At 55.8% G+C, this 26,821-nt stretch overlaps 3 protein-coding genes across 7 annotated transcripts in view; 1 reads left to right on the forward strand and 2 right to left on the reverse strand.

Annotated features, from left to right (window-relative positions):
• The window catches only part of rffl (ring finger and FYVE-like domain containing E3 ubiquitin protein ligase), a 20,099-nt gene extending 7,143 nt beyond the window's left edge, over positions 1-12,956 (forward strand). The window contains exons 5-7 of one of the 3 annotated variants that reach the window (XM_086035390.1): positions 909-1,134; positions 2,314-2,506; positions 12,941-12,956. In XM_086035390.1, coding sequence (XP_085891516.1) covers positions 909-1,134; positions 2,314-2,501 — 414 coding nt within the window. In that variant the 3' untranslated portion in view covers positions 2,502-2,506; positions 12,941-12,956. Of the gene's footprint in view, positions 1-908; positions 1,135-2,313; positions 2,778-7,075; positions 7,549-12,940 lie in introns of those variants that run through there. The other 2 variants (XM_086035389.1, XM_086035388.1) reach the window with 2 other exon arrangements.
• dgkd (diacylglycerol kinase delta) lies at positions 3,570-23,268 on the reverse strand. Of its 3 annotated transcripts, XM_086035373.1 has the most exons (30): positions 23,024-23,268; positions 20,956-21,066; positions 20,787-20,867; positions 19,427-19,531; positions 18,879-19,011; positions 16,862-16,968; positions 16,643-16,768; positions 16,450-16,552; positions 14,911-15,073; positions 14,724-14,832; positions 14,518-14,657; positions 14,371-14,455; positions 13,542-13,636; positions 13,345-13,444; positions 13,011-13,272; positions 11,248-11,352; positions 10,644-10,916; positions 10,450-10,549; positions 9,897-10,007; positions 9,740-9,836; positions 9,275-9,382; positions 9,077-9,190; positions 7,588-7,722; positions 7,307-7,500; positions 7,094-7,205; positions 4,852-4,944; positions 4,661-4,780; positions 4,456-4,573; positions 4,245-4,375; positions 3,570-4,071 (listed from the first exon to the last, which is right to left on the reverse strand). In XM_086035373.1, the coding sequence occupies exons 1-30, from the start codon at positions 23,159-23,161 to the stop codon at positions 3,982-3,984; spliced, it is 3,759 nt and encodes a 1,252-aa protein (XP_085891499.1). In that variant the 5' UTR covers positions 23,162-23,268; the 3' UTR covers positions 3,570-3,981. The 3 variants fall into 3 exon arrangements, with proteins under 3 accessions (XP_085891499.1, XP_085891500.1, XP_085891501.1); XM_086035374.1 differs by lacking the exons at positions 20,956-21,066; positions 23,024-23,268 and having other exon boundaries at positions 10,644-10,772; positions 20,787-20,886; XM_086035375.1 differs by lacking the exons at positions 20,956-21,066; positions 23,024-23,268 and having other exon boundaries at positions 18,879-19,006; positions 20,787-20,822.
• Positions 23,269-23,457: 189 nt separating this feature from the next.
• lipt2 (lipoyl(octanoyl) transferase 2) lies at positions 23,458-25,877 on the reverse strand. The gene is made up of 4 exons (XM_086035393.1): positions 25,742-25,877; positions 24,907-25,229; positions 24,532-24,658; positions 23,458-24,448 (listed from the first exon to the last, which is right to left on the reverse strand). Exons 2-4 carry the CDS (start codon positions 25,225-25,227, stop codon positions 24,210-24,212), a joined length of 687 nt encoding a protein of 228 aa, XP_085891519.1. The 5' UTR covers positions 25,228-25,229; positions 25,742-25,877; the 3' UTR covers positions 23,458-24,209.
• Positions 25,878-26,821: the final 944 nt, after the last annotated feature.

The following is a 26,821-nucleotide window of genomic DNA, read 5'->3' on the forward strand; positions in this document are numbered from 1 at the left end:
GAGTGACGTCACTGGCGAGACGTGATTTCAGCATGATTCACCTCAAACATTTCAAGTTCTCGAGAAAGGCCCGTAGGTGTTTTTCAGGACCGATACCGATTAGTCGTAGCGCAGGAGGCCGAAAGCCGATATTTGGAGCTGAGATTTCATTTTTCAGGAAAAGGGAGTCGGCGTTCTGAAAACTACAAACTGCAGCTCTTAACTTTGTTGAAATGGCTTTCGGCATCGGTTCAGTGAACGGCTTTGCGAAAGTTGATTTCTTTTTCTAAATCTTACACAGTAGATGTTGTGTTTTTGTTTTCAAGTTCAGGGCGCGCTCTTGGTCATCAGCATGTCTTGAAAGTTGAGCAGGTCAAAAGCTCTTTCATGTTTTTTGCAGGACCTCAAAGCAAAAGGTGGCCAGGTCAGCAGCATCTCGTAGGAAGTCAAGTGAAATTTCATGTCAACGCACTTTGAAAATGATCTCTTAGCGGGCGTCGCGTTTTGAAAAAAAAAAAAAAAAAAAAGGCCCATGCCCATATTTGGCCAAATGCCGCGACCGACTTTGGGCAGCAGCCGCCAATGGCTCCGTTCGTCCCGACGGCGTTGCCGAGCCGCGACCTTGCAAACGAAAGCCCGAGAAGTTGTCGTCTTTGACAGAGTTGCGTTTGAAAGGTGACAGAGAGACGGGAGCCGCTCTTTTTCTCAGCGGCTGGCTTTGCAAAAGTTTGACATCGATGAATCTGCTTATTTATTGATTGAGTGATGTTTCACTTCCTTGGAATTTGAAAGCTGTCAGGAGAAGGAAAGTAAATCCCAGAAGTGGGAAAAAAAAGCTGCTTTGAATGCCGTCCTTGTCATTTGCAAAGCGGAGAGATGCGGAGCGAGTGACGTGAGATGTTGCGCTTGTGCCGTGCGCTCTCCTTCAGGAATGGGACCCCGAGGACGCGGCGGACCCCGAGGACGTGCGGGAGCCGGCGGGCCGCAGGGCCTCGCTGTCGGACTTGGCCGGCGAAGGTGACGTGGAGGCGCTGAGCGTGCGGCAGCTGAAGGAAATTCTGGCCAGGAACTTTGTCAACTTCAAAGGCTGCTGCGAAAAGTGGGAGCTGATGGAGCGAGTGGCTCGCCTCTACCGGGACCACAATGCCAATCGCGGTGAGCTCCGTCGCCCCTCGGCGCTCTCTTTCCAAACGCGCGCCTTCACAAAGAGAGGTCAGGGAGGAGATTTTTCTGCCTGCCCATGGGCGCATTTGCCACCCAAAGAGAGCAAAAGAAGCATTCTGGCCATAAGTGCAAATGCCTTGAGAGAAAAGCCTAACCCCGTTGACCTCCTTTCGCGTGCCTTCTACCCGTCTGGTGGATTTGAGAAGCACTTTAGCCTGCTCGTTTTAGTGTGTGTGATCTAATGTGACCAAGTCCAGGAGAGATCTTGGCTGCGCGCCGTCGCTGACGGTGGCCACTAAGCGGTCGGAGCCTGTGAGCCACCTGCGGTCCGTCCGTCCGTCCGTCCGTCCGGTCGGTCGGTTGGCGTGCCCACTTGGCCCAATCGGAGACGCTTTTGCTTTCCGAGTGTTGCCTTAGCCGCTCGACGCAATCCCAGCACTGTTGCTGTGTTGGAGGTGTCACCAAAGCAACAACGTCGGTCGGAGTCACCGTTTTGCTCGCTAGCTTTCATTTTCGGCGCTTTGTTGGTCCAACTGCTGCACACCCGTCCGTGTTCGCCAGCAGATTGATAAACAAGGGAAGAGGGAAAAAACACGTTTTTTTCTTTTTCTCCTGGTGACAGAGGAGTCTGTTCTTGCATTCAGTAGATTCCTTTTTTGCCAGTCCGCCTATGTGGCATACTTTTTGGGGGCAAGTGTTATTTATTACAGCGGTTCGTCTATTTGGAATCGTGTTTGTTTGTCGAGATATATATCTCTCGCCCTCTCTCTCTCTCTCCCCCTCTCCCTCCCTCTCTCTCCCTCTCTCTCTCTCCTCCCTCCCTCCTGTATCGTGTGTGTGTTTGTTCTGTTTTCGGATTGTTTACAGCACTTCCCAAAAACTGGAAGTGGCATCAAAACATGCCTAGGGAGAATTTGCGGAACATGGCTTTCACTTGTTGTGGGAACATAAGCACCGCCTTACTGTCAAGACAAATCTGTCCAACTGCCCTAAAATGGCTGCCAGGCAACAAGCTCATTCGGCCCTGCGTCACTTGACGGGCATGTTGAAGCGCAAAGTGGCACTGCACTCAGTTGGCACGACTGCACATTCCCACGACTGCACATTCCCACTGGCGGCGGCCCATCGATTGCACTGTCATGTAAAGCCGTCCGCGGTGTCTCCCTCTAGAGGACTGCGGCGGCGCTCCGGCGAGCTCCGAGCAGAACCTGTGTCGCATCTGTATGGACGCGGCCATCGACTGCGTGCTGCTGGAGTGCGGCCACATGATCACGTGCACCAAGTGCGGCAAGCGGATGAGCGAGTGTCCCATCTGCCGTCAGTTTGTCATCAGAGCCGTCCACGTCTTCAGATCCTGACGCAGGTACCGCACGTGCGCAAGCGCTCTTATTTTGGAGGGGCGGCATCAACCGACGGGCCACGTGGTAACCACGGCGACGGCTCACTCAAGTTTACCTCGACACGCTGGACAATGTCGCGGCACTCGCTCCAAGTCTTCACAGTCAAAGCTTTTGTGTGATTTCAGGACAAAATCTCGGTGGGGTTTTTTTTCTACTTGGCTTCACTTGCAAAATGAGTACTTTCCGATTCCTTATGCAAATGGACAACATTGCAATAAAATGCTGTTTCTCAAGGGGACTGAATCATTTTTCAGTTTTCTCCTCGCCGTTGCGCCCGATTCACACATATCTGCTGAACTGCGATTTTCCAAGCAGAGAGCGCCTGGCGATTCTCAAAGTGGCGCATGAGTAGCGCAAGTGGCACTTGGGCTCCCTCTTGTGGTACTGAATGAAACACTTGTCCAATTTCCAACATTGAATGGTGAGCAACAATTCGACATTCAAAGAAGTTCACTTGCAGCAATTAGGGCTGAACGATGAGTCGCATTTGCAATATCATTGCGATTTTGTAATTGCCAGGGCTGCGGTTTAAATGAAAAAGAAACTTTTGAAGGTTTGATCGACAACTTTGAATTTGATGTGCAATACATTTTTTCATGTATGCCAAGTCCAAGTGGCTCACAATAATACTCTTAGGGGGACAAAAAGTCTTGGGCCTACTACCATCAGGGCCGCATGGCTCGCAGTGATCGAGGTTGTGGGTTTCAACAACCCTTCCTCAACCCTTGTGTCCTTGAGCAAGGCACTGAAGCCAAATTTGCTCCCAGCAGAGCTGGCAGCAGCAGCCAGCCCCCGTTGGCGCGCCATACGAGAGCACTCACTCCATCTGGCGTTCGCCGTGCCACTCGATTGTCATGTTGCTCATCATGCTGCTCCATTTTTCAATCAAAAGGCAAAAGCTCGAGAGCCACTGGAATCGAAAACCCTTCCGCGCCCCCCAAAATCGTACAACAAATGGAGAAGTCCTGGAATGAAAAATACGCAAAGCGCCTGAGCGCAAAAGAAAATACGAGGTGAGAAATGGTATCCAACTGTGTGAAATGACTTTTAATAACATAAGCACAAAATGTTTCTTGATCAAAATACACATTTTTCTTCTTCAATGTCTGTAGTCCAATTTACCGCTGCAACTTGCACCAAGTTAGCATGAAAAAGAAAACGAAGGATAGATGAAATATAAATAATGATGGCGTTAAGAGTGTGTGAATGTAAATAAATTAAAATAAAATTAAAAAGCTGATGCTGATTGGTCACGTGACAAGGCACTCGGGTGACATCCCGGTTGCCGGCCGACGACTGGAGACGGCGGCGGCTAGAGAGCGCGACGCAAACAAAAAGCCGCACATTGACTTGACGGTAGTGGAGCTGAACGCTCATTGGCATCACATTGCCGTCCAAAACGTCACCTGGAGGCGGAGGCGGAGGCGGCCGACGGAGCTCAGGCCTCGCTGGCGCTGCTGTTTCGGCTCAGCTCTCGGATGCCCTGAAGGATTCTCTTCATGTGGCCCACCTTGCTCACGCCCAGATCCTGCGCACACGTCTCACGTCACCTCGCGTGCACGTGTGGCAACATGTCATGACGCGCACGTCGGCTCTTAAGCCGCTCGCGTGGCACGGCACGCCAGTCGACAGGTGAACAGCCCCTGCCTCGCCGCGTTCACGTCGCACCGCGTGACGACGACAGCGGCGGCGGCGCCCTACCTTGAGGTCTCGCCTCTCCAGGTGCAGCAGTTCGCTGCCTCGCACGTCGTGTCGGCCGAAGATGTCCTTGTACTCGGGCAGACACAGGAAGTCCAGCCAGGCCCCGACCTCCTCCGTGCCCCACTGGTGAACTGAGACGAGCGGGAAGTGAGGCGCCACGTCCGACGGAGCCGTCCAAACAAAGGCTCTCGGGGGGGGGGGGGGGGCTTACCAGGCAGAGCCAGAGAGCTGCGCGTCTCTTTGGCTTTGTTGTTTTTGTCCCTTTTAAACTTGGGGACCAATCGGAACTTGCCGCCGCGACTAGGCTTGGCGCAGTCGGCCAGGGAATCCTGGACACAAGCGCAGCGCCGCCTTGAGGTCACGAGCGCCCGCCGCGAGCTCGAACCCCAGCCGCACGGCCAGAGAGCTTTTGGTACCTGTCGGTCCGATGGGTCGAAGGCGAGGTTGAGCCAGGGAACGTCCGCCAGGCCGCCCAGACGCGCACGCACACAACTCAGCGCCTCGTTCAACTGCTCCTGTTGGGCCACGTCCAACGCCTGCCGCACGCACGCACACACGTTGTGTACCGGCAGACCCGGACTTAGCGTTAGGTGTGCCTTTGCCTTACCATGGACATCTTTCCTGCCAGAAGCAGCTCCGTCTCACTGAGCAATGCTTTCACGTCCTTTAGCATGGCCACCACGGCGCCGCAGCCCGCCGCCTAAAGGCAAGAGACACGTCGTCTTGGTGGGCTTGCAGTTAGGGCTGCGCCATTCATCCAATTTCAATCGATCGTCAATCGACGCTCGATTAAGGTGCGAGCCGGTACCCCCTACCGAGTGCATGAAAGTACAACAAAAATGGGACATGCCGAACGAGTGCCTCGCAAGGGATCAACGTACGATTTTGTGAGAAGGGGGATTCCCCCATCTGTGGCCCCTTCTCAAGGTTTCTCATTTTTCACGGGTGGGCTTTTTGGAGTTTTCCCTAAGATCAGGGGATGTTGTTGATAGTTTGTCAACTATGGGCATGTGAGACTTTCTTGTGATTAAGGGCTACAGTATATAAATAAAGGTGTCTTGACTTGACTTGAGAGGTGCAACGATTGATTCATCGACAACCCTTTTGAAAATGGCTTCATCGTTTCGAGACCTCGTTTACCTTGAAATTGTCCATATGCTCGGAATTCCAGCCTGTCGATAGCAAACGTCACAATTTCTGTCGTCCTCCTCGAACGCAGAATGACGAGGGCCCGAGCAGCGGTCGAGTCAATCGTTGCAATCGGTCGAATCAATCGTTCTGGCCTATTATTCTTGTGCCGCCCAAAAACTCGCCGAACTCTCCGCACATATCGGGCCTGGCGTTTAGCGGAGCCCTATCCCGGGGTATGTCTGTCCTAGGGCTACGAAAATTGGGAGTCGCGTGTAGCACCCTGAGGCCTGGATTTTGGAATGTCCAACTTTGGCACATTTTCAGCGGCATACTTTTGCGCCATTGTCCGACCTAGGTGTTTTGTCCGATTGACTTCAAACTATGTCCGTACCATCTCAAGACCGAGGACGCTAGCCAGGATAAAGACTTTGAGTTTTCGACATACTATATGATGGGGCGGGACATTCAATTTTGCATTTGCATGAAGGAACCCTTAATAACTCCCCTGCACATGCTCCCCAAACAATCTGATAAGATTTGATTTCTGACAAGATTCTGACCAAGTTATAGCACCACCTGGTGGCGACAAGAAAGGTCTTTCTCTACATTTATTGCGGCAAGCGCGTTGAAAGAATGGATCCATCGGAAATTTAATCCAAAACGCGGACCGTGGTTTATGGCTAGCATCGTGACTTTTCGGCAGAGGGCGTGGCCATGACGGTGCCCCGATTCCGGTGATTGGCAGTGACATCAAAAGCTGCCGTAACCTGACGCAGACGATCTTCTCGAAATTTCACAAATTTGACAAAGGTCCAGGTCTGAGCGTATTTGCATCATAGTGATCGCGCAACCTACCGGCAAAAGGAAATACATGTTCTATTCCTTGATGTTTTCTTTGTAACGAGTTAACCAGATGGACTTTGCCTTTGCCCAAAACAGTGTTCGGATTTATACGAAAACAGGAAATTTGCCCGTTTGTGCCCAGTGCTGTTGCTGTGGCGACCCGCTGTGTGCCAAGAAAAACGACGCTGATTTTGAGGGTCGAAACATGCGTGAAAATATAGCAAACTGCGTACGCAGCAGGCTTTTTTGGGGGGTGCTGGTCGCGGGGGTCAAACGTCGCCTCATTTGAGAAGTCTGGCAGCAAAATTCATGAAACTGCATCCATAGCAGCTCGCAGCTGTAGTTATCGCTCTTTTTTTCTCTCCAAAATAAGACATTTGCAAACATCTGTTTTGACTTTGGAAAACAATCAATGTTTTTGCCCATTTTTTGGGAAGGATATTAATTGCAAAGCAAACCAGGAACCGAATCATCATCATCAATTTCTACACTGTCAATTTGAAGTACTTGCCCGTTTCTCAGTAAAGGGACAAATAAATATGTTATTTAAAACAAAAATAAAAAATCCAGTTCATCAGTAGATCAATGACAGATTGTTCGGTAATTCAAATAATCGTTAGCTATCGTTGTATATTCATTTGCTCCTATTGGCCAAATACTGTTTGTTTTCTTATTCGCCGCTGATCCTTTTTTGTCCATTTTTTTTCTGCACTGAAAATTGTTTTCATTAGTAGTCATGCAATCAAAATGCAGGTTTTGCAGTTATTGATTAATAACTGCAATACCGCTGATGATCACTTTGGCCAGAATTGCGCAGCCCAAAGCACAACAAACGATACGATGTGTCATGTGGCCAGGTGAGTGGTCTTTGCTACCCCGATGGCGCCGGACTGCGTGTAGACGCGGTCAATGGACTTGGAGCTGGCGTTGACGGCGTGAGCCAGTTCTTGTTCCAGACTGCGGTGACTCTGCGCCAGCTGACAGATGCTGACAAACAAAAAAGTTGAGTAAGTGCGCAAAGGCACAGGCAGGTACGAACGGAGGGGGGTGAATGGACAAAAGGAAGGAAAGCGGCGGCGCTCAGTCACCTGCCGATGAGGACTCCGGCCGCCTGCGCCAAGTCCCGTACGAGCGCCGCCTCTTCCTCGGAGAGGATCTCGGGATGGCCGCTAAGGGGGGCGGCGGCGGTGGCGGCGGTGGCGGCGGCCGGCAGACCGGCCGGGTCCCGAGGAAATTCGCACTTTTGTTTGTCCTCCCACGACTTCAATGTGCTCTCGAAGGCCTGCAAGAGAGAACGCCGTTGCTCACCTCCGGAACGGGAATGGAACACCCCCCCACCACGAACAGCACGCCCCCCCCCGGCACTCACCCGGTCCCTGGTCAGCGTCTGGCTGCGGTTCTTGTGGAGAATCTTGATGTAACCCGGTGGCTGGATCCAGGCCTCGCCGTCCACCTGCACCGGAACGCCCTCGTCCCCCAGGATGGCGATCTTCACCGTGCGACACTGACATGCACGCATGTGAGGAAGCCCCGGAGAGTTAGCCAAAGATTTTCTTGTCTTTTCAGGGGACGGCGTGGACAAGGGACACTTTGCTTGGATCCAAAGTAGTCAGACTCCAGCTCATACCCTCCAACTCCGATAACTCCACAAAAAAGCCGCGACTGTCAAAGCCGCGAGCAACGAAAGTCGGAAAACCCGTAGGTAAGCGAGGCCCGGTACGATCGTGACCGTATGTCCATCGATGCCAATCCCAAAAACCATCACCTGCAGCTCGTACTTTGCAGCCTGCAGCCAAGTAGAGAAGCAGCCAGCCGGTATGCAGTCTTGCGTCCTCTCCCCCACCCCCCCGAACACGCCACGTTACGCACACGATCGTCACGTTTATTGCTGTCCATTTGAAATGAAGCGCAAGTATTTGGATCACAAAAAAGATGGACATTTGGATAGAATGTTTTGTTGAATCGGATTCATCGAAAAAATGGACCCGTTCCGAAAATGGCCATTAAGTGAGCAGCTCGAATGTGCTCCGGGACGGCTCAGTGGTACAGTGGTCCTCTCACAACCCCGAAGGTTGAGGGTTCGATCCGCAAACGTTGTGACCACGTCCAAGTGTCCTTCAGCAAGACACCGAAGCCCGATTTGCTCCCTGGCGGCGCCTTGCAAGGCAGCGGCCTCCCCATTGGTGTGCGTGAATGAGAGGCTTTGGAAAGCCACCTTGCAGCGGAGATAAAAGCGCTCCGTCAGTGCCCTCCATTTACCATTGCTAATCCATGTGATAGCAACGGCTATCGGCCCATCTCACTCAATCGGCATCGGGATCGTCAGCACGAAACCTCGATCGGTACACACCGGAGGATTTTCCCAGTCTCAAAAGAGCTGTCGAGCTCGGACTCGCAGCCAAAATCTGCATTGGCTATTTGTTTCCTGTGTAAGTGGCGAGTCCCCAATCAAGTCGAATGGATTACGTGAAAACGAAAGCTCTGCTGGTCTCGAAAAAATGAAACGACGTCATGGTAAATGGAGTGGACTTAAATAGCGCGTTTTCCACACCCTACGTTTTTGCAAATCATCATGTTGACTTTTAGGAGTGGACCCAAACTGCATGCGGCCGACTCCTAGCTACCTCCGGAAAGGCCAGGGCCTCCTTTTGACTTTCCTGAGCCTTGCCCTTCACTGGCCAAGGGCAGAACCCGGACTCCTATTGGAAATCCATCCGTGTCCTGTCGTAGCAGCTAGCTAGCCAGCTAGCTAGTGTGAGGCTAACCTGCATATTTGGCCTGGCTTGCTAGGACGGCGTAAGAGGCCCACAGCCAGTCAACGGGGGCGCACGCACCTACCTACCTACCTACCTACCTACCTGCGCGATGCGGTGGTGTTGCAGGTTGATGACCCTGGAGACGGCCATCTGCATGCTGCCAAACACCGCCACCACCTCCAGAATCTTGTCGTCAAAAGACGGAGCGCTGAAGGTCTGCCGACACGCACGCGCGCACGAGCCAGGTGAGAGACCAACGGACGGGAGAGAGAAGTTGGAGAGACGGGTCGGCCTTCTCACGTCGTCTTCTTTGGTTCCTCCCCAGAAGTTGGTCCCTCCGGCGTAACTGGGAATGTTCAAGACGGCGATGCCCTGCAGGCTAGGGAGGGGGATGGCTCGCCCGTCGCACTGCGCACACACGGAGAGGACGCCGGTCGGTCGGTCGGCCGGTCGGTCGGTCGGTCGCCCGTCCGCCGGTCGGTCGGTCGGTCGGCCGGTCGGTCGGTCGGTCGGCCGGTCGGTCGGTCGGTCGGTCGGTCGCCCGTCCGCCGGCCGGTCGGTCGGTCGGTCGGTCGCCCGTCCGCCGGCCGGTCGGTCGGTCGGTCGGTCGCCCGTCCGCCGGCCGGTCGGTCGGTCGGTCGGTCGCCCGTCCGCCGGCCGGTCGGTCGGTCGGTCGCCCGTCCGCCGGCCGGTCGGTCGGTCGGTCGCCCGTCCGCCGGCCGGTCGCCGGCAGGCGCGGGCTTCCCTAGCCGGCTCGGCTCTCACCTCCAGCAGAACTCTCTGCTCCAGGTTCTTGTAGGTTCTGTGCAGCAGCTCTTTGGTTCCCAGCACGCCGTACCACATCATGTTCTTGGTGCGGCTCCTGCACGCGCGTCACACACGTCACTCGCCGCTCACGGACGCGCTCGCCTTCATGTCTCACCTGCACTTCTCGGGATGCTCGTCCCTCTTGTTGTTGAAGTCCAGGGAAATTTTGGCGTCCAGACCGATGCCGAAGTAATTGTTCATCACGCACTTTTCAGTGTAGCACCCCCTACACGCCCGCCCGCACGGAGGGAGGGAGAGAAACAGCGGTCGGTGCCTTGAGATCGATAGCAGCCCTTGCGTGACCTCACAACTAACTCAAATGATCCTTGCCACGGAAATGAATAGAAATGCCGTTTGCCCGTTCCAGCCTCCCCTCACCGATCGAAAGAGTTTTCACAATGTATGAAATGTGTGCTGAAGAAAAACAGACTCTGTTCATTATTTGGGCGACTACAACTAAAATACATTCGCATGAGTCAGTTATGACTACAACTTGAATGAATTGTAGTCAAAGGACTTGAAATATCTTGTCGCTCAAAGCAAAAACCCTGTGCAAAAACGAGCGGCGGCTGGCAAAAGCGGGCTCGCTCCCATCTGGAGGCGGCGAGCGCTGGAACGGACGGGACTTTTTCAATTCACCTCGGCCTGATTGGACAAATGCCTCTCACATGTCGTCGGGGTCACACGGCGCAAGCGAGTCGGCGTCGAGCAGCAGTCGGCCGATGACGGAACTGTGGGACAGGGAGGACGACACGCTTGCCCGCAGCCCTGCGCGCGCGTACAGCTCAGAGTTCTCAGAGAGAAAAAACAAAGAAACGTGCAGCAAAGGCGCAGCAAACCAGGCCAGGAGAGAGCATCTCACCCGGATAGAGGATCTTGGCGTTGAGCGCGGGCACGTTGTCTCCACTTGCCGCGTGGACGGGAAGCGATGCCGAGCTGCCCGGCGACAGGCCGCCTTTCCTCGGCAGCCTCTCGCACGCCGTCTTGCCGGCTGCAAGCGCACACGCGCACACGGGCGCTCTCACTGCCTCGTTCACCATATCAAAACGTCCCTGTCGCGATTGACGAGCGGCAAACGCGTGGACGAATCCTTCGCTCCCTCCTTGCTGTCCGCTCAGTCCAAAGGGATTGGGAGCTGTGGAGGTCAGGGGCCAGATGGTGATCAGGGAGGGAAGGAGCGAAGGCGCCCATCCCTTGACGTGAGACGCGTCCAACGCCGGCTGCCCTTTTGGGACGCGCGCCGCGGCGGGGACGCGAGTGGAGCATGCCGGGCGGCCGCTTGCAAAACAAAACGTCCAATTGCCGCAAGCGCTTTGCCGTCCTGCGCACCGGCGGGCGCATCTCAACTCTCGCCCCCCCGTCCACCCCCACCCCCCCGCCGGCCTGACCGCATTTTGTCTGAGTATCCCAATGCCGCCAGAGGGCTTAGCGACCTTGAAGGCCGTCGGCCACGGCGCCAAACGCACCTTGGACGGCAGCCCGTCGTTCGTCCTCGTTGTCCTGGCCGCCGTCCGCCTTGGCCCCGCCCGCAGAGAACATGGACGCCGTCTGCGCGTTCTGCTCGTCCACGGCTGCAAAAACGACAACGGGTGAAGGGGGAGTTCGTTCGGCGAGGCAAAAAGAACCATGATTCCTTTTTTTTTCTTTTTTTTGGGGGGCGCCCCTCCTTCAGAGGCGCAGGGGCCGTGAAGGTCCCCTACTAAGCCGCAGCGAGAACGCTGGCGACTGCCGCCGTTTGCGCGCGTTTGCATGGGTCACTTTTGTGGTCAACTTGAAGCGGCAGCGACCAATCAACAGCTTGAGCCCGGCGCGCTTTGGCCTCTTATTTGCAGAGGGGTGCGAAGGAATATTTGCAAAGGGTTCGAGCTGTCGCCATCCATTGGTTTTACGATTTGGTCGGTGAGTAAAAATGTGTCTTATGTTCAAATTCCTTTATTATGAGGATGTGACGGGAGTGGCTCCGTCGGGCGCTGCGGGGAGACCGGTGTCTCCGACCGAATCCGATACGCACGTTAGCGCGCCCGTACCTCGAGCCGTTGGTCTGCATGTTTTGTTGGTTGGCCATCCATCGGTGGGCTTGGCCGTGCGGGATGCGGCCACCGTCGGGCCATTTTTTTCCATTCCATAGTCGTATGCCATAACCTCGTGTTCCACAAACTTTTCTCCAGCATCCGCCTATCATTCACGACTCGCCACTGTCAAACCGAGCACGTCGCTATTTCCGGCTTCTGTAGCGTCACGCGCAGGGCGTCGCCGTGTGACGTCATTGGGACGTCATGGCGGAATACAGAGTTTTAAAGTGAAATAATGGTTTGTTGTTTTTTTAGCAGTCCAAGGTCGCAGGGTTATGATTGGTTGAGCGATGAGATTTTTCGAACATTTTGAATATTTTTGGTTGGTAATATGGATGTGTTTTGACCAAGGAATTTGGGAATGAATTGGTTTAGGGGAGGGGACTAGGGGTGTAAAAGGTGGCCAACCTCTGTCATGAGAGTAGTGTGGGCCAGGAGGGAAGGAGCCAACAGAGAAGAGACAAAATCTTTGCAGGTTTTTTTGTTTTTTGACTTTATATTCAATCAAGCGGAAGCAAAGCACAGCACCCTTCGGCGATGCCATTTTTTTGTCGAGGGCTATTTTGAACCCTGTCACAGGCGATGCTAGTTTTTGTTTTGTTCTTTTTTGTATTGAGGAATCCCAAGCAAGTGAAGACAAGCAGGTGCGCAATCTGATCTGTTCTGGGCACCCTTGCGGAGTGTGACGGCCGCCGACTCGACTCGACTCGACTCGACTCGACTCGGCTCGGGAGGCCGCTTTGGGCTTCGGCTGGCTGCCTCGTACAACGACGAGCTCGCTGACCTTTTCACCGACTAGAATTGTTGCCATAAATTGACGACGATTCGGTTCCCGCTTTGGTCCGTGGCCTCTGTCCGAAAATCGGCAAAACCCCCCGACTATTTCAAGGTCAACGATGGCTCCAAACGAGCGAGCGATGATCCCAAAAAGGTGTCGATGAATTTGTTGATTGCTCGGTGGTGTCTTAATGGATTGTTGCAACTTGAACAAGGTGAAGCGTCTTTTATGAACTTGAAAGTGTTTCACGCGTGTCGGAGGGGCAAAAGCTATTTGAAAACTTTTTTTTTTTTTTTTCTCTCTCGATAGCACAAGGATTTTGGTGTGTGGAAGCTAAAATGGAAAGCGGAGATAAGGAGCGTCCGTATGTGTCGCTGACCTTTCTCCGCGTGTTCGATGATCTGCCGGATGACCTTCTTGAGGCTGTTGGCTCGAAGCATCAGCTGCTCGCGCGGCTTAAAGATGGCCGCCGCGGGGCAGGGGTCGGGGGCGGGGCCGGGCGGCGCGCAGAGGAGCGGCAACACGAAGGCCAGGGGGCTCCCGTCTTCCGGAGGAAGAGGAGAGTTGGCCCGTCGGGACGCCTCGGACTCCTGGGTCAGCGTCCGCAGGAGGAGGTCCAACTTTTCCTTCAGGAGGCCGCACTGCACACGGGCGCCAAACGTCAACAGGAAGTCAGCTCCGTCCGTCCCGCAGGAAGTCGCCGACTCCCGTACCTTCTTGGCCATGACGTCAGACTCCTGCGAAGGCTCCGTGTTCTTCTCGTAGGCCTTGCCCACCCGCGCCACAAAGTCCTTCACCGTCTCACACAGAACCCTGAACACACACGCACACGCACACGCACACGCACACGCACGCACAGATCAAGACCGAGGCCAAAGCACAAAAGGAAACAAAGAGCAAGCGGACGTACCTGGCGGAGGAAATGACAACCGAGTGCTGGTCCGAGGTCAGAATCTTGGAAAGGTGAACGGCCACGGAGTCCTCATAAGTCAGAATCTGTTGCACCTGGACACACCAAAAGTGGGAGGAGTCATTTGTTTTGGCTCCTCTCAAATGTCTCAAACGATTTGCGTGCGGGAAAGGCCAAACGACAGCATTCGGCCGTCAACTTCTCCAGGACGTCCGCGCAGGGTGCCTTTTGGTGCCTCTCGCGCTCCCTCCCTGCCTCCCTGCCTCCCTGCCTCCCTCCCTCCCTCCCTGCCTCCCTGCCTGCCTCCCTCCCTCCCTCCCTCCCTCCCTCCCTGCCTCCCTCCCTCAAGCTCCCGCCCCAAGCCGCGCAACGGGGACTCTCCGCCAGGTGCGAGGCATCCCGCGGGGCGGACGTCCCTGTGAATGCGTCCCAAAGAGCTTTTGGCCATTGAGCGGGCTCTTGCGGCCAGCCGGGATGCAGAACTCACTCGGACGTCAGCCACAATTCGCCAAAGGCGATGATGGCTTGCGCAGCTTTTTGGGCCGTCTGCTCCAAAACCCCCTTTTTCAACGTGTCCCATTGACTCTTTGAATTCGGCTGCTACTCGGGAAGCCCTTCCCGGATCGGTTGACGAGTCGCAGCTCGTACGGGAGGACATTTCGAGAAGTCGACGACCGTGAAGTTTCAAACCGGGCCCAAAAAAGTCCCAACGGGTTTGGCGAAAAGAGCGGCGGAACATCTCCTGTACGTCAGCGGTCGGCCACTTTCTCCACTTTTCCACTCCAAGGTGCCGTTTGAAGCGCCAAAGACGGCGGCGGCGGCGCGTCACCTCCGAGTCGTCGGCGCTGTCCTCGGCCACGCTGGAGGTGGAGTGTTGCCGTGGAAACTTGCTCTCATACACCATGACGCTCCACCTGCGGCCATGACGGCGACGTCAGCAAAGCCGGAGTCGGGCCTGGAGGGCCGCGTCAATCACCTGTCCAGCATCTTGGTGCTGGCCCGCTCCAGTTTCTCCAGGATTTGAGGTAGTTGGGCGTCGTCGTCGCAGGCGGAGCCCCAGCCCAGAACCCGGGCCAGGTCGTTGCCGGTTCCCAGAGGCAGCACCCCCAGCTGGCACTAGGGCGCCACGGAGACAGCGGCTTGAGGACGCGCGCGCCCAGACGGCCTGTCCGAGAAGCTCACCTGTTTGTGCAGCGTCAGCGCGTCGATCTCGGAGAGAACCCAACCCACGCTGCCGTCTCCTCCGCACACCAGGATCCTGAAGGTGTCAAACTTCTGGAAGAGACGCAACCTGGCGACAAGCCGCGGCGGCGCGTTAGCGGGTGCGCGTGCCGCCGTGGCGCTGAGGCCAAGCTGCCCGGCGCCTCACCCCAAGTGCGGTCCTCCGTTCATCAGATCGAAAACTTGCGCGGGGTTGAGCAGCTGCTTGAAGCGCCGCAGGAACTTGACGCCCTGGTTGTCTCCGCTCTTGGAGTTGACGAAGACCAGGAGCGGACTGGTGCAGGACGGAGGACACGACGCTTTCCAGAAGCCTGCGGCCGAGCGGGAAGGCACGGCGGGGACACGGCACGCGCACGGTGAGGATGCGGCGGCCGCGGCGGCCGCGCCGTCGGAAGCGGGCCGTTTGTCCAAAAGCTCAAGCGAGGTTCTTTGCTTGCCAATTTTAGCCGCCCCTTTCGGCCCTTTCCGAATGAACCCAGAGTTTGACGGATCAAACGCAGGCGCATTCTTCATTCCTCATGCAACGGGAAATGCCGCGTAGAACGACGTCCTCGTGCGCTTTGCCCACTCCAGGGAGTGCCGACTAGTTCACCTGACACCGTTCGCATCTTTAGGCCTAGATCGACCGATCCGACGTGGGCCAACCGTGACCCCCGCTGCGGCGTCGGGCCGACCCGTCGCGCTGGGAAAAACGCGGCGACGACCGTCAAAGTAGCTTCTGCGCATGCGGGAGATGCAATGGCCCGCCGTAGCATGGGCGGAGGGAGGGAGTCACTATTCCCCAAGAGCCAACCAGGAAGCCATTGGCCGGGGCGGAATATCAAACGCCAATCAATGCGTTTCGTTCTAATTTTGGCTCACGATGAACTCCCGCGTGAAGCGAAGCCTCCCGCTCTTGACACAGTATGGCGCAATACTGGGATCGTCGACCCTCACTCTTGCACTTGGAAGATGAAGGCGGCAAAGGCCCAATTCTTTCCGGCGCTTCCTGTTTATCCGCATGAGTCCCATCCTGTTCTTGCCCCGAGCGCCGACTGGCTAGCTAACAGCCAACCCGAGTGAGCAAATGTCCCCACGCCCGTGCCCGGCGACGCCCCACGTTACGGCGGTGTCGGCGACATCAATTAGACGGCGCAATCCCACGCTTAGCGAGGTCCCGCGTCGGATCGGTGCGCGTCCGGGCCTTTTCTGGCGCAAAGACGCGGGCGCGTGATTTTCTTCTGATTCCCACCGTCGGCAACGAGCGCGGATGGACAACAGAAGATCGCACGCGCGTCTTCTGAAATCCACCGCGACAGAGTTTGGAATCCGACCGGGCCTTTGCACGTTTTGTACATGAAAATGACTCGTTTGGAAAGATCAACAAACACAAAAGGAGGTCTGTCAAACCCATATTTTTCGCGCTTTGATTCAACTGATATATTTGACTTGTTGATTAAATGGTTGCCAGATTTTTTTTCTGCTAAGAATCTGCATTGATCTAAAAAAAACACATGCGGACAGACAACAGCCAACGCAAGCCAGAGCGCCTCGCCACGACATAGGACGGCTAGCCATTGGGAAGGAGGTGGACACTAAAGAGACGTTTGGCCACGGCCGCGCCCGAAAACTACAATCGCAAACCCGATCGGGCCGACGGACGCGCGTGGCGAGAGCAAGAACCCAAAGGAGGACGGCAGGCTCTCACCGTCAGAGTCGATGCTGTTGAGCGCCGTGGGCGGGATGACGGACACTTTGCACTGGCCCAGCGGACACTTGATGGACACGTGCTCCCGGCAGCCCGAGTGCACCTGAACGACAGGCCCGCCCGCCCGCCGCGTTAATCGGAGGGAGGCCCGGCCCGCCGCCGCCGCGCCTGCGCGTGCGCGTGACCGCCTTACCATGGCCTTGCACCAGAGACATCGGCAGTCTTGCAGCCGTAAGACGCTGCCGCAGGTCTTGTCGCAGGCGCTGCACTTGGCCGACACGGGCAGGTTTCCCTCCAGCCACTGGTGGGGCATCCACACCTGCCGCCGCCGCCGCCGCCGCCGCACGCACGCACGTCAGCGCATGACAACAGCTCGTTCACCGGCGTCACTCGCTCGCCGCAAGAGGCTCACCCCGTCCTCGTCCTCGATGATGTCTCTCCCGATGGATGCCAGCGTTGTCCACTTGCAGTTGGTGGTGGCTCGAACCGCACAACGCTTGTGAGCCTTGAATTTACACACTGGACACGCGCGCAGGCAGGCGGTCAGCACATGCACCGAAGAAGACGACAATTGAGCGCACGATCGTGCCGACGGCGTTCGTGTCGCCGGTCGAGAGGGACAGACTTTGGACTCCGGTCGGGGTCACCAAATCTGGGGCCGCGGACACGCTTGCCGTCTTTTGGCCGACAACGTCACCGAGGAGATGCGCCGGATGCGGGCGGGCTCGCCCGCCAAGCGTCCTTGCGCCGGACGCCGGAGCCCAAGTGGAGGCCTCCCCGTGCTGGAACGGGGGGCTCGGGCCATGCTGCCCTCCCTTGACCGTTTGCTCGGCCCGCAGACCTTCGGCTGCCCTCCCTTGACCGTTTGCTCGGCCCGCAGACCTTCGGCTGCCCTCCCTTGACCGTTTGCTCGGCCCGCAGACCTTCGGCTGCCCTCCCTTGACCGTTTGCTCGGCCCGCAGACCTTCGGCTGCCCTCCCTTGACCGTTTGCTCGGCCCGCAGACCTTCGGCTGCCCTCCCTTGACCGTTTGCTCGGCCCGCAGACCTTCGGCTGCCCTCCCTTGACCGTTTGCCCGGCCCGCAGACCTTCGGCTGCCCTCCCTTGACCGTTTGCCCGGCCCGCAGACCTTCGGCTGCCCTCCCTTGACCGTTTGCTCGGCCCGCAGACCTTCGGCTGCCCTCCCTTGACCGTTTGCTCGGCCCGCAGACCTTCGGCTGCCCTCCCTTGACCGTTTGCTCGGCCCGCAGACCTTCGGCTGCCCTCCCTTGACCGTTTGCTCGGCCCGCAGACCTTCGGCTGCCCTCCCTTGACCGTTTGCTCGGCCCGCAGACCTTCGGCTGCCCTCCCTTGACCGTTTGCTCGGCCCGCAGACCTTCGGCTGCCCTCCCTTGACCGTTTGCCCGGCCCGCAGACCTTCGGCTGCCCTCCCTTGACCGTTTGCCCGGCCCGCAGACCTTCGGCTGCCCTCCCTTGACCGTTTGCTCGGCCCGCAGACCTTCGGCTGCCCTCCCTTGACCGTTTGCTCGGCCCGCAGACCTTCGGCTGCCCTCCCTTGACCGTTTGCTCGGCCCGCAGACCTTCGGCTGCCCTCCCTTGACCGTTTGCTCGGCCCGCAGACCTTCGGCTGCCCTCCCTTGACCGTTTGCTCGGCCCGCAGACCTTCGGCTCTTTTTGAGGCTCTTTCCGTCCAAAGCAGCTGATGGCAGCGGGCGCGGGACTGCCAACGCTTTGTCAAGACGTGCGCGTCCCACTTGAGGAGGGAGGCAGAAAAAGTCAAGCAGTCCCACTTGGTGCTTCACTCGAGTGCGGAAGGCATCAAGGACGTCGGCGGGAGTGGCCGCATTTGGTCCCTGCCCGTTGGCGGCGTCTGCTCTTGCCGCTCGGGGCCTTTTCCCGCCTCGCCTTTGAAAAGGCGAAACGCGCGCTCGACGGGGTTCGGCTCGGGCGACGGCCTCGGCCCGACATTCCGCAAGCGCCGGGCGGCTTTGGCGGCCGGTCGCCGTCCGTCCGCACCGCGAAGCGTTTGTGTGAATGCGCCCAACGGGTTGCCCCAAAACATTTCAGCTTTGCGATTTGGCGGTCGGGCTCCCGATTGTGGAGGAATCCGCATTGGCAGCGCCCACCCGCCCGCCTGGCCACGGAACAGCACAGCGGCCGCTCGTCCCCAGACTTTGGCACCCTCCAAAAGTGGGAGGCACCGGCGCGCGTCTGCCGACTGCGGCGGCTCGCCCCGATGGGACGGAAAGACCCTCAAAGTTGAGCCCAAAGCACCTCTGCTAGCGTCCGTTCCAAATCCGTGGCGGTGCTCTTTGGAGGCCAAAAGAGGACAATTGTGTCCACGTCCCAATAAGGCGAGCGGACAGTTTCGTGGAGCAGCGGCAGGGTGACCGGAGGGCCCCCCCGAGTTTGTTTGGCGTGTGTGGCTACCTTCACAGGAGAGTCCGCGTGAGGTGACTCCCGACAAAGCTTCTCTGCACACGTTGCAGTAGGTGGGCCGGGCGTGCGAGCACGCGTACCAGTTGTGCATTCCGCTGAAGTGCTCCATGCTGTACTGGCTGGACTACAACAAACGCACGCACGCACGCACGCACGCACGCAGACACACGCACGCACGCACACACACACAGCCGCCATCAACGCGCACGTCGCAAATGGTCCGCGGCAGCTGGCTGACCTTTGTCAACAACACCAGTGCGACTAGCTAGCAGCCAAGTTCCAACCGGAGTTAGCGGCCAAAGGCCGGTCCCGCGGGAACGGACCACGCGAGGGCCCGTTCCCGAAAAGAGCTCACCCGTGACGGCCGTTTTCTAGCAATGGTGTCAAAGCGGCCGTTGGGAAAGGGAAAGGCTGGCAGTGGGGCCGGAACGACGTATTTTCTCATTAGTGTGAGAAATGGTGATGAACATGATCGGAATGTGAACGGGCGCGCTTGACCGCAGGCCGCTTTTGGACTTTGACCCAAAGCGTGCGCTGACCTCATAGTTGGGCCGGTTCTGGACGCTCCGCAAAGCCGAGATCCACTCCTCCATCTCCTTGCGGTTGTCTGCGCACAGGATGAGACGCCGGCACGGGGTGATCACCTGCGCACACGCACAAATACGCGGAGCTCAGCTGTGTTTCTTGCGTGCGCGCCTGTGCAAAACAAAGGAGCCACTCCGCCTTCCCACCTGGCCGCAAACGGGCTCAAGTCAACGTAGACGCTCGAGAAAGAACCGAGCTGCGCTGTTTTTGGGCCGCATTCGCTCGCGGCAAAGCGTGCCCCCGCGAGGCCTTTTTTCCGTTGCTGTCATCCAATTTTCCAAATTCTGTTTCTCGACAAGTCTTCGACAATGGAAACGTTTGCACGTGAAAAGCAAAAGAAGACGTAACGGATTTGAACCGGCCGAGATTCTCGCCTCCCTCTCAAAAAGCCTCTCCAAACAAGCTGGCCAATTTCAGGAAGCCAAAAGCACGTTTGAATTTGTCCGACTGCATCTCACGCTGCTCTCGAGCAAATACGAGCACCCGGCTCCCTCCGCAAATGAGCTCCTCAAAGCCTGGACAAGAAAAGACGACAAGAGCGCCCGACTCGGCGAGCAAATCGGGGAGAAAAAGTGCACCCGGATGTGATGAGGCTTCTTTGGATGCTGAGCCACAGCAAAGGAGCACGGGATTGACGTGGCGACGTGGCAACGGACTGCCCGCGTGCTCAGCCTCAGTTGTGGGACGGGCCCGGACGGGACGGGACGGGACGGGACGGGACGGGACAACGCGGCCGCTCGGCCACGCGTTGCCAGGCCGTGTTTCTGGCGTACAACACGCCGTCTGCCTTCTCTTCCTCCTCGGGTGGGGAAATTCGTCAAATCGGGAAAAGAAGCAAGTCCACTGATAAATACGTCAGGCGTGCTTTTCAGCGTGAGGATCCGCGTGAAAATGACCAAATAATAAACGAGGCCTAGGCGATAGTTTGATTCATTTGAGTTTTTCGTCGCAGACCATTTCAAAACAAATGAATTGAAGTTCGCCTAACCCTTGTGCAGACCTCAAAAGTCAGAATCAAAACTTAGGACTCGACTGTGAAAACGCTTTTCGCCGCCCCGTCCTGGCGGACAGCAACTGCGGCGGGACCCGGTTTGGTTTGGTCATGTTTGGCTCCGTTTTATTTGACGTTGCGGACGACAGACAGACACGGAAAGGAGCTCTCCGCTTAATCTGCTGCCAAGCGTCTTCATGGCTTTGGATCTTGTTTTCCGGATGGGCCTGTTCTCCATAAAAGCAAAATGGAAAAGACGCACAGCAAAAGCAAAGAGACAAACAGTGCGCGGTGGCTGGACGGCGACGGCGAGCGGGACTCACCGTGAAGCTGTTGTTGACGTTCTTGGTGCTGGATTCGGCCACGCTGGCGTCCGTCAAGTCCACTTCGTCAAAGATGATGGACTGCGGGGCGACGAGCCCAGGACAGCGTGACCAAGGGCCGGAGGGCAAACCGAGGCCGCGGACGGACAATCGGCGAGCTTGCGCTCACCTTGGCGTTCTGCGCGTAGTAAAGCGTTCTTCCCCTCAGTTTGAAATATCTTCTCTTCCAGCGCTGGAACGAGCTGGTCTGCTTCATCAAGTCTCCTTCCTTCAACACGGTCTGAGGCGGCACAGCAGGTTGACAAGTTGACACAACGGCAGCCAACACCGCATTGCGCCTTGCCACTAGTTGGCCCTGCCGCCGCCGCCGCTCGCTTGTCTTCAAATTTCAAGCGCAAAGTAAGAGCGCAATCGGAGCGCTTCCTCGCCCGGCCCAGACCCCGGCCGGGCATTGGAGGAACTTTGCTCGTGAAAGTCGGCCGAGGTTTGCAGTCGGAATCGCTAACGGACGCTTCGGATTAGAGCCGAAATGGGCAAGATGAGATTGGTCAAACAAAAAACGAGTTTTCTTTTTTTTTTTCCCCCGTACAAAAACTGTTATACGGCGTACACAATTTGAAATGATAAAAAAAAAAACCTATAAAATACGGGGAAACGTACAAGTTAAAAGGTATGCATTGGCGCGCTTTCCGAAAGAGTCCCAACCGGGCCGGCTTTTTTCCATGAAACGCCGACATAGGCTCAATTTGTCACAAAACACGAAACGCTGTCAAATTTGGGAGCTGCGCATAGGGATGTCCTTGTGCCATTTGTCCAGTAGAGGGAGCTCTGACTTCATTCCGTGAAAAAGGCCGCTTTCCTGAGACAACGTGCCAGTTGGCGTGTGGCAAAAAAAAAAAAAAAAAAATGTCGCGTGGCCGCCAGCGTTAACGTGTTTGTGCCGCAGCAGCACTTTACTTGCGGGACATCTCATTTGTTCGGAAATGCGTCGCCACCAGAAGCATTTTGCTACGTTTCGGCGTTTTGCACTTGAAAATTCCTCCCTGTTGTGAAGTTCAATCAAAACTGAGGGACAAATTGTTGGAAAACAGTCAAATGTTCTGCCTGCAGCTCATATATTGTTGACGTGAGAGTGTGTGTGTCCCCCCCCCCCATAATGGTGCATAGCGAACATTTGTGAATAACTGATGGTCAATCAATTGTCTTGGCAGAAAAAACATGAAAATCGGGGTTCCCCCAAAAGAAAAGATTAATAATAAAAAGTATATTTTGTGTGTGTGTGTGTGTGTGTGTGTGGGGGGGGGGGGGGGGGCGTGGGAGCGTGCGCGCGCGCGTGCGGGGAGTTGTGCATCCGCATCCGGCGAACCTCTAGTGTGCGGGGGTGCATTTAAGTCGAATGTCATGTCGTCTGCTTTGTGCTGTACACGGGGAGATTGATATTTGTCACATTATTTTGAAAATGTACGGACTCTGCCTCATTCCAAAGCAGATATTTTGCTTTTCCAGCATGTGAACCCAGCCAAGCAAATCTTGTCAGGAGTGTGCCGCTGTAAGGATTCACACAGCAGCGACGCCGCTTTGCAACTTGAACACTTTGAAGGCCAATTAAGTGACTTTGTTTCTTACGAGCACGAAATGTTGCCACCAAGGCACAACGAGAGTCCAAGTGCGTTTATTGTTCAACTCAGCTGTCCGTTATGCGGCGGCTAAGTCGTCGCGATGCTAGCAGCGAGCAGCTGCTCCTCAGTCGCCCTCGCGCGCCGGCTGAGCAGAGCAGGAAAGGTCGAGGCTGTGCTTCGGGCCTCCGGCTGACAAACCCGGCCGCTCCGACACGTTTCTGCGGCTTTTTGAAGCCACGCGAGTACAAGTGCAAGGTCACTCATGTCACTTGATGAAATGTGCCGGCCGCTAACTCGCTCAAGTCGAGTTGAAAGTTGTCGCGTGTTTGCACGCACACGTCGCAGCCCAAAAGATGAAAGTGCATCACGTCGGCGTCGATTGAACGGAGCGAGCACGATCATTTCCGAGAGTACTTGGCTCCTTTCTGCAACAAGTGCGACGCGACGCGACGTTACGGGAAGGGAAGTGTGCGGTTGGATGGAGCGACGACGTAACGTCAACAGGCAACGCGCGCTCGCACACAATCGGACGCGTCGTTGTTGCAAATGCAAGGCGACGTGGTTGCAGATTTTGACGATTCTCCACGGGGCTGCCGTTCGTCGTCTAGTGGCGTTCACCTTGCTGCGGATCTGACCGGAAGTGGACACTTTCCGGATGAGTTTTTGCGGGGTGCCCGGTTCCTGCTCCGGTTCGCTGTCCGACGACTCGTCCGGGCACCGGGCGCCGAAAAAGTCCGCCGCTCCCTCCGCCGCCATCCTGAGCCCCCGTCCGGAGGAGGGTTCTTTCTGCCTGCCTGCCTGCCTTCCTTCCTGGTCCTGCCTGCAGCAGACCACCCGGAGTGGGAGTGGGAGTGGGAGTGGGAGAGGGAGCGAGCGCCCCCCGGTGGCCAAGCACCGCGACAGTGGACCCCTGACGCCGAGGCTGATCTCTGCTGGACAAAGGGTGTTGTTGGACCCGTCCGTTAGCTGTCCCAATCAGGCTTAGGCAAAGTGCGGCCCGGGGGCCCACATCCGGCCCGTCCACAGTCGCTGACCGGCCCTCACAGTCACCATCAAAGCAACGGCTTTTATTTTGAAAGTTATAAACACACGCGTGGCAGTGAGCAAGAAAGAGCTAGACAGTGGTCCCAATTTAGCATCCTTTTCGCTCTATTGTAGCAACTTTTCGGACCCCTGTAGCAACTACTTTGTTTGAAGAAGAGATGGGCAAAAATGACAACAGTGGTCTTCTTTTTAAGCAACTTTCTCATTTCCTGCACAGTGGAGGAAGACAGCCAAGATTTGGCCTGAGAATACTGTCCACGACGGTACACTTTCATATCCTGTCCGTATACAAGTCATCATTGTCGATAATACGATACTTGATGCTATTTGGTAGTCCTGACTAGGAAGGGCTAACGCGGTTGGCAGTTGGTGCACAAAATGAATGTTACTGTTTTTAAAAGCGTGACGATGGAATTTCAATGGCCGCTTATAGGGTTATCTTACAACAATACATACCATAATTGTAAATACTTTGCAATTTATTGCAACAAGCCACTGTGCTTTTTGCAAAGCAATGTAGACAAAGTCGAGGTTAGCATGGTGGCTTGGCGCGCTTTCTCTCTGCAAAAGTCATTGGCCAGCCCTGCTCCAGATGGACTTTCACGTGGACTGCTGAGCAGTCAGCTGTTTGGCTACCTGAGCCCTGACACTGACTGTCCACCGGTCCGCTGCTCATCCATGTGCAGTGACACTGGCGGCCAGTGACAAACCGTCACGTGAGCTGAGGCTCCGTTTCCAGCCTTTGGCGGGACCCGTCGCTTCAGCCGCGGGCCGCCGAGCGACCGTCGTCCAGCAGCCGACAGCTGAAGTGGCGGGCGAAGGCGCGCAGCATATGCGGGACGGCCTCGTCCACGGACACCTGGCGACGCAGCTCGGCGCTCAACGAGGTCACGCCTTTGCCCTCCAGGCCGCACGGGACGATGTGACGGAACCAGGCCAAGTCGGTGTCGCAGTTGAGGGCCAGGCCGTGCGACGTCACGTAGCGAGAGCAGCGGATGCCTAAAGCAGCAAACAGCAAGTCAACGGCGGGGCGCCCCGGTCAAAGTCCGGCGACTGTTGCGGGGGCGCTCGGGCAACCGCACCAATGGCGCAGATCTTGTTGTCTCCGACCCAAACGCCGGTGTGCGGGGACGTGGACGCCTCCACGCCCAAGCTCGTGCACGCCGAAATGGCCGTCTGCTCCAGCTGCGACACGTACCAGCGGATGCTCTGCACAAGAAGAAGAAGAAGAAGAAGAAGAAGAAGAAGAAGAAGACGACGACTTTCAAGCCGGGATCGGCAAGTCACCGCCTTGGCAATCGTGAACCTTTTAGGAACTATCCAGGCAAATGCATCATGCCAACGATGGCTTGTATGTGGAAAAACTGGCACGGCGAGTCGCGTGTACGTCGAGGCGTGCAGCGATGGCAAGGAGGCCCGAGCCCGCTGAGGCCAATGACATAGGCGAGCGGACGGACCTTCTTGAAAGCGGCCAGGTGCAGGACCGGGTAGCAAAGCAGCTGTCCGGGGCCGTGGAAGGTGATCAGACCTCCTCGGTCGGTGTTGTGGACCTGCGCCCCCAGCAGATGCAGGCGCTCCAGCTCGGCGAGGGGGCGCCCCTTCTGCCGGATGCCGGTGGTGTAGACGGGCGGGTGCTGGCACAGAAGCAGCGCGTTGACCACGCCGGCGCCTGCCTGGCACCGCTTGACGTACGCCTCCTGGACGAGCAAAGCTTCCTGGTAGGGCAGCAGGCCCAGGCGGACCACCTCCACCAGCGGGCGGGGCCCCTGCATCCTCATCCCTACAAAACCACAACGCAAACCACACACACGTCAGCCCGATGACATTCCGCCACTAACAACTGCTGGAACAAGCAGGTGAATGTATCTGCCCATTTTTTTCTTTCCCATTAACCAATGAAAGTTTTTTGAATTTGGACAATTTCAAGTTCAGCAAACAAGGTCTCTACGCAATTCATTGTTGCACCTCTAGATTAAACTGACTTGTTCTATCATTTTCTTCACAACTTCAAAAAACATGCCAAGTTTTACGGATAGCAAATATAGGATTGAAAAAATGTCAATGGGTAGATTGAAATACTGAATTCTGGCTGGCAAATGATGTCATTATAAAGTCGAAACAACACTGCCCCCTGTTGACATAAAAGCAAGCGTGACGTCTCGTCCGACCGTCAAAATGCGACCAGCCACTTAAATGGCCAAACACTATGCGACCCGTATTAAGTCATTTTAATTGTACTGTATCATAAATGCGAAGTTTATAATCGAAATTATTGGAGTGTACTGTTACTACCTCTAACTTGTCAAACGAGGCTCATCGAACAACTTGACGACATCCATCTTCTTTTTCTTCTTCTACGGTGGCATTAATTTAAAAGACGCTTGAGGCCTACGACCGCCACCAAGTGGACGAAGGCTGTGTAACGCGCTCTTCCTAAACAGCGCATTTATGACCCTTTGCAGATGTGTTTCGATTATGTATTAGTCTCTAAAATACGTTTTGATTTAATGTAGAAACCATGACAATATACAGACTTTCGGAGCGTTAAAAAATAACGATTCTTCCGCTACAGGCAAGAGAGATGCTTCACTTTCGGTACAATAAAAATGATTTTCAAGTTAAAATGTCCATTATAAAAGTATCAACAATATTCAACTAATGCAGTAGAGAGTTCAAACTAACACAGCTAGCAAAATAAAGTAGGTGTAATGCCCATCCATCCATTATCTGTACCGCTTCTCCTCACAAGGGTCGCGGGGCGTGCTGGAGCCTATCCCAGCTGTCTTTGGGCAGTAGGCGGGGGACACCCTGAACTGGTTGCCAGCCAATCGCAGGGCACACAGAGACAAACATCCGCACTCACAATCACACCTAGGGGCAATTTAGAGTATCCAATCAACTTACCATGCATGTTTTTGGAATGTGGGAGGAAACCGGAGTGCCCGGAGAAAACCCACGCAGGCACGGGGAGAACATGCAAACTCCACACAGGGAGGCCGGAGCCGGGATCGAACCCACGACCTCTGAACTGTGCTAACCAGTCGACCACCGTGCCGCCAGGTGTAATACCCGAAGAGGATATATAAGAAAATAAAAATAAAAAAATGTCTTCCCCCCCCCCCCCTAAACGTTTCTGACCTTTTTTTATGGACTATGTTCAATTAAGGGGAGATTAGATAATCGGCAAGATCTGCAGGAGCCTGATAACAATCTTGATCAATTTGAATGTGATGCCACACCGAGACACCTAAAATATCCACCATCCTGGCCCTCGAGCACCGGAATTTCCCACACCCCTGAGTTAGTGCTTTTCCTTCTTGAAGGACCCTCGCCCTCCAGCTTTTTTTTGGGTGGGAGTGTGTCGGTTTTTGA

The sequence above is a fragment of the Filicampus tigris genome, chromosome 7 (genome assembly GCF_054856515.1).
Source record: "Filicampus tigris isolate MCC_2025a chromosome 7, RoL_Ftig_1.0, whole genome shotgun sequence".
NCBI classification, from domain to species: Eukaryota; Metazoa; Chordata; class Actinopteri; order Syngnathiformes; family Syngnathidae; genus Filicampus; species Filicampus tigris.